General features: G+C 41.4%; 1 protein-coding gene and 1 pseudogene across 1 annotated transcript; both read left to right on the top strand.

Annotated features, from left to right (window-relative positions):
* The first annotated feature begins 844 nt into the window (after positions 1 to 844).
* LOC120202942 lies at positions 845 to 3244 on the top strand (annotated as a pseudogene).
* A 1280-nt stretch (positions 3245 to 4524) lies between these two features.
* On the top strand, positions 4525 to 6370 carry LOC120202486 (equilibrative nucleotide transporter 1-like). The gene is made up of 2 exons (XM_039202935.1): positions 4525 to 5115; positions 5557 to 6370. Exons 1-2 carry the CDS (start codon positions 4584 to 4586, stop codon positions 6285 to 6287), a joined length of 1263 nt encoding a protein of 420 aa, XP_039058866.1. The 5' UTR covers positions 4525 to 4583; the 3' UTR covers positions 6288 to 6370.
* The last annotated feature ends 187 nt before the right edge of the window (positions 6371 to 6557 follow it).

Below are 6557 nucleotides of genomic sequence, written 5' to 3'. Positions count from 1 at the left end.
TCCAAAATATACATATTAATTGCAGGTTTTAGATTTCAGATAGCTCATATGTGGTAGATTCTATTCAGCACCCATGCTAATGCTAATGGCATGCATGGCGACCTACCATGGTGGGAATGCATGACGACCTATACAAGTCGTTGGGAGTGCATGGCAACATACGTGGGGACTGTAGCATTCGTCATATCTTAGCAATTAATATGGTGAGAACATTGTCTCATGAAATAAAATTTCCCAACACATTATCTCGTGGATTTAGCCCATATAAACTAATTAATTAATACTATAATATACTCATCTGATGATATTTAATTGTTGATGGTACTGTTTCATCTGTTGCTTACTTGTCCTCTGATTTTATTCCGATACCGAAAATTATGTTGTATTATCCTTTTGGTATTGGGGGTAACGTCTCCTCGAATAAAATAATAAAATATGTTTCACAATTTAATAAAAAAAATGATGGATCGTACATAAGTAAAGGAAGACCTCGTTTTTGTGATTTATAAAAGAAATATATAAAAATATAAATGAAAATTAATTTGAATGTATTTAAAAAATATTATTTATTAAATATATATTTTAATCCTTAAACTATAATTTTTATTATAGAGATTTGCACCTTTTATTATAAAAAAAATATAGTAAGAGCTGGCAAATTATCGCTCGGCTACGACTCTCACGTGGCAAGAACTACAAGTCCAAGAACATATGAGAATTGTGATCCAACCGTCGGCTTACTGTCAGTAAAATGTTCATCTGAATCCGCTTACTTTAACCCGCCTTCTGCCATTGCCGGTTGCTTATCCGATCCACTATCTGAAACTACTGAGAGGCTGATAGCATTAGAGGATTAATCAAGCATGGCGGCAGTTTCGAGGATCCCTTCATTGCTTTCTCGTTCATTGGCTTCCTCAACTTCCTCTTCTCTGTTCTCCAAAGGTAATGTTCACTTGAATCGGATACTTCTTCCTTGTGGTTTATTGGCTAATAATATTGATTCCTAGCCTTGGTTTTTGAAAATTATTGTTCTTTAGGGAGGGTCGGTGGAGTGGGGAGATCAGTTGTTTGTAGCTACACCACTGCTGCTGCTTTAGAGAAACCAATTACTCCTTCGGTCAAAGGGAGCTACACGAAGCTTTTAATCAATGGCGACTATGTTGTTTCAGCTTCGGGTAAAACTTTTCCAACATATGATCCCAGGACAGGAGATGTGATTGCTCATGTTGCTGAAGGTGATGCTGAAGATATAAATCGAGCAGTTTCCGCCGCACGCAAGGCGTTCGATGAAGGACCCTGGCCAAAGATGACTGCTTATGTAACTCCATTATTGTTTTTTTATTTCCTCTGTCATATACAATAAATTATCTTCAACCCTGCTAAATTTGTTTTTCTTGTATTCCAGGAAAGATCAAGGGTGTTATTCAAATTTGCTGATCTTATTGATCAACATACTGAAGAACTTGCAACACTTGAGACTTGGGATAATGGAAAGCCATTTGAACAAGCTGCTAAGGTTGAACTGCCGATGATCTCTCGTCTGATCCGATACTATGCTGGTCGGTAAAATATCAGAAATTTTACTGTGTTCTAGTCTGCTTTTTATGCATTAATGTTTGACACAGTGTTCTTTGGGTTATTTAGGTTGGGCAAATAAGATTCATGGCCTTACATGAACCAATCGGTGTTGCTGGTCAAATTATTCCATGGAATTTCCCTCTTCTCATGTTTGCTTGGAAGGTTGCACCTGCCTTGGCATGTGGCAATACTGTCGTCCTTAAGACAGAGGAGCAGACGCCGTTGTCTGCTCTTTATGCTGCCAACCTACTTCACGAGGTACTTGTTTTTCTCGTATAGTTTCTTGCCTTCGGAAACATTGAGCAATCGGATTGATTAATAATTTCACATTCTCTCTTGGAATCATTTTCACAGGCTGGGGTTCCTGCAGGTGTTGTAAACGTGGTTTCAGGTTATGGCCCAACGCTGGAGCTGCTCTTGCCAGTCATATGCAAGTCGATAAGGTACTTTAAATCGTTAAAGTAAACTACTTAGTCCTAGACTAATTCATGTTCTGTACCATTTGGAATTTACAGCTTGCTTTCACTGTATCAACTGAAACTGGGAAAATTGTCCTTCAATTGGCTGCAAAAAGCAATCTTAAGCCCCTAACATTGGAGCTCGGAGGAAAATCACCTTTTATCGTTGCAAGGATGCTGATGTGGACAAGGCAGTTGAGCTGGCTCACTTTGCTTTGTTCTTCAATCAGGTAATGTCCGATGAAATGCACTGAAATCAGTTTAGGAATGGGGTTTCTTTTTATCGACACTAGTTATGAAACATTTGTAGGGACAATGTTGCTGTGCCGGCTCTCGTACATACGTACACGAGAGCGTGTATGATGAATTCTTAGAGAAGGCGAAGGCGCGTGCATTGAAACGTAGCATTGGAGATCCATTTGTGGCAGGCATTGAACAAGGTCCTCAGGTAAATCAACCACCGACGAATAGTGCCTTCTGTATTCTTCCATGGTAGCTACTAGCTAGTTGTACTGATACCGATGTATACTCAAATCAGATTGATTCAGAACAATTTGAAAAGATCATGAAGTTCATAAGATCAGGCGTCGAAAGCGGAGCAACCCTTGAAACTGGCGGCGAGAGGATCGGAGACAAGGGCTACTACATTCAGCCCACCGTTTTCTCCAACGTAAACGAAAAAATGTTGATTGCAAAGGATGAGATATTCGGTCCAGTTCAATCCATCCTGAAATTCAAGTGAGCAAACTCATCACCCTTGCCCTATCGAACACATTAAATGTGACCGATGCTAACAATAGTTATCACTTCCCCTTAATCGCAGGGACATCAACGAGGTTATCCAGAGAGCGAACACGACCTCTTACGGACTGGCCGCAGGTGTGTTCACGCAGGTCATAGACACAGCGAACACACTGACGAGAGCATTGAAAGTGGGAAAGGTCTGGGTGAACTGCTACGATGTGTTCGATGCGGCTATCCCATTTGGTGGGTACAAGATGTGCGGACAGGGAAGAGAAAAGGGTATTCACTGTCTTAGCAATTACTTGCAAGTGAAGGCAGTTGTCACTCCCTTGAAGGATCTAGCATGGATCTAAAATTTGTTCCACCACCAATCGTACTTTACTTCATCTGTTTCATTACTTTGCGGAAATAAGGAGAGAAGATTGTGGGAATAATAATTATAATCAAGTCAATAGTGTGAGTTTATCATATAATAATTATAAAAAAATCACCCTTTGTTCTCTAGCAGCAGTCCTAAACTGCCTATTATTCATCTCCTCCCAAGTGTGATAAACAACATTCCTAACAATTCTAAGCACATAAACAATCAAAGTTTTACCCTTAAGAATTGCAATGGTCCTCTTTATCCCAGCACTTCACCTTCCTGGACATAAGTAACATCCAAAGTAGAGATGATTCCTAGTTTCCAACTCATCGCAGAAGACACACTGCCCATCAACAGCCAACCTCATCCTAAGCAACCGATCCTTGGCAGAAGCCTCCTAAGAATAACCATCCAACCAATGACAACGTGGTTAGTAATATAGAGACAGAACCACAAGATTCTGTGCCAAGGAGCCTTAGCACTGACCCCTGAATCGAAGACTAAATCCTCCTGACTCTAATGTATGAAGGTCCACTGCCGGAGCGAGCCTCCTCTCTCAACCCCAAGAGTTTCTTTAAACTCCAACTAGCATTTACCCTGCCATTCACTTGCCAAAAATCAACCTCCTTGAACACATAAGCTTTAAGCCAAACGACCCACAAGGACCCTTCCCCAGCCAGGATATGCCGAATGAGGAAGAGGATGCAAGCTTTATTCCTGCAACCGATGTCCCTCAAACCAAACCCACCCTTCGACTTCGCACTACATATTTGCTTCCAACTCACTCTTGCCCCCGAAGCGACTGAATCCTTCCCCTTCCAGAAATACCTAGCACAAAATTGACCAATCCTCCCAATAACTGTTTTAGGAAGAATGTGTTATCGACACTAATAGTTCGCAATGCTGAACAGAACCGCTTTCACAAGCTAGAGCCTACCAGCATAGATTAGATGCTTATTCTCCCAACGATTCAGAGCCTATCCTGCACCTTGGCAATTAACGGAGCACAATCCTCCTCCGAAAGTTTCCTAGTAACAAGAGGTACTCCTAGATAACGGACGGGCAGCCGACCAATTCGAAACTCCGTGCAACCTTGAATGTTAACCAGTTGTTCTGAGCTGACTCCCGAAACAAAAGCCTCACTCTTGGCAGCATTCAACTTCAAACCAGACATTCTATAAAACTTCTCCAACACACAATGTACATCAACCATAGAGTCAAAAGAGCCTTTACAAAATATCAAAAGATCAACCACAGAGAACGAGGGTACGTATCCCAATAGATACCTAAAAATAATTATTAAAGCAGGTCAACAATTGCAAAACGACATCACATTTGCCACACAGGAGATATCTCCATAAATTCTCAATCCACAGGGAAACTGTGATCCAAGTTTAGTTGCATTTATTTATTTTTATTTAAAAAAAAAAACTCTCCGAATGGGTTTCTCCGGTGCATCCACGACCGACGGAGGCCCAGAACCCGACGCCGAATCCGCCCTCCTCCTCCGCCAATCGCCGAAGCCAGAAGACAGATTCAATTTGGCCTACACCATCTACTTCACTTTAGGCGTCGGTGTCCTCCTCCCATGGAATTCCTTCATCACCGCTGTCGATTACTTCTCCTACCTCTACCCGGAAGCTTCAGTCGATCGTGTATTCGCTGTCGCTTACATGGTGGTCGGCCTCTTCTCCCTCTTGATCATTGTGTTATATGCTCACAAGAGTGAAGGTCACATGAGGATCAATGTTGGTTTGGCCCTATTCGTGGTTTCCCTCCTCATCGTGCCTGTCATGGATGCTGTTTATATAAAGGGTCGGGTCGGGTTGTATTACGGGTTCTACGTTACCGTCGGGGTTCTCGCTTTGGCGGGTATAGCTGATGCGCTTGTTCAAGGTGGGCTCATTGGAGCGGCTGGGGAATTGCCGGAACGCTACATGCAGGCCATCGTTGCAGGATCCGGCGGTTCTGGTAATTCAACAAGAACCCCTTTTTTCAATAATTGTAGATATGGATGTTGATTTAATTATTTGATTTCGTGAATGATTGAAAGTTGGTTCAGTTGATTAGTACTTAAAAAAGTCATTACTCAATTTCTAAGGAACTTGTTCATTGATTACTTAAGCGCACACTAATTTAGCTGTTTTGTTTAACTTCTAGTAACCCAACTAGTGGTTTGAGTCAACCATAACTTAGTAATTTTCAAGGTATGTTGAGCAGTTACAGCTTAAAGGTTGCCTAGGTTCGCCGGATACCTAATAAAGCTCCTGATAAATCCTTAGTTACTACGAACCCTGAATCTGTTCATATGCAGGCCTGTGCTGCTTCTTGTTATTAACCTGGGTTGATACTGATTAGTGATAAATATTGCGTCTGATGCATTTTTTTAATTTGTCAAATTGTTGGCTTCAGGGGTCCTTGTTTCACTGCTGAGACTCCTAACCAAAGCTGTATTTCCACAAGATGCTGATGGCCTGAGAAAAAGCGCATATCTTTACTTTTTCACTAGCATTGTGTTTATGGTTATATGCATAGTCTTGTACAATGTGGCATACAGACTTCCGATTATGAAGTACTATGAGGAGTTGAAGATCGAGGCTGTTAAGGAGGAAAACGTGGAGAAAGGTCCGATTACCGGGCCAGTTTGGAGAGCAACCTTGTGGAATATAGTAGGAACAGTCAAATGGTATGGTTTTGGGGTTGTTCTCATATATCTTGTGACTTTGGCTATATTTCCAGGATATATCACAGAAGATGTGCACTCTTCGATTCTCAAAGATTGGTATCCAGTCCTCCTTATTACGTGCTACAATGTGTTTGACCTGGTTGGCAAATCGTTGACTGCTGTCTACCTCCTTGAAAATGCAAGGGTTGCAATTTCTGCTTGTGTTGTGAGGTTACTGTTCTTTCCCATCTTCATAGGATGCTTGCACGGTCCTCAGTTCTTCCGGACGGAGATTCCCATCTCGCTACTAACTTGCCTTCTAGGGCTAACTAATGGCTACTTTACAAGTGTGTTAATGATCATGGCTCCCAAATCTGTTCAGATACAACACGCCGAGACTTCCGGCATTGTTATGGTATTGTTTCTAGTTGTTGGTCTGGCATCAGGATCGGTTATAGCCTGGTTCTGGGTCATCTGATATTCAAGCATTTTCTTCCTTTAACTGGATTCCACAGATGGTGCTTTCATCTTTGTAAAGTTAACAAAAAATTGATGTAAAATTTTATGATAAATCCTGTGCTTAAAGCATGTATAACTGCTCTCATTGCATGTCTCTGTCTTAAAACCGTATGATGTAGCAAATGTTCTGGAAAATGAATATGGGCTGTTTCACCGGAAAACAAAATTCCTGAACGTACATGTTCACATATTTTAGGTCAAAATACTTGGAAAACATTTGCACTGTACC

Source organism: Hibiscus syriacus, unplaced genomic scaffold, assembly GCF_006381635.1.
Source record: "Hibiscus syriacus cultivar Baekdansim isolate YM2019G1 unplaced genomic scaffold, ASM638163v2 tig00000002_pilon, whole genome shotgun sequence".
In the NCBI taxonomy this organism is placed as follows: Eukaryota; Viridiplantae; Streptophyta; class Magnoliopsida; order Malvales; family Malvaceae; genus Hibiscus; species Hibiscus syriacus.
This window is presented reverse-complemented; position numbering and strand designations above follow the sequence as displayed.

Bases quoted from the DNA above. Each gene is read 5' to 3' on its own strand.
- LOC120202486 (XM_039202935.1), top strand. From the start codon at position 4,584: ATGGGTTTCTCCGGTGCATCCACGACCGACGGAGGCCCAGAACCCGAC. The intron at 5,116-5,556 runs GTAATTCAACAA...TGTTGGCTTCAG, and splicing joins TGCAGGATCCGGCGGTTCTG to GGGTCCTTGTTTCACTGCTG.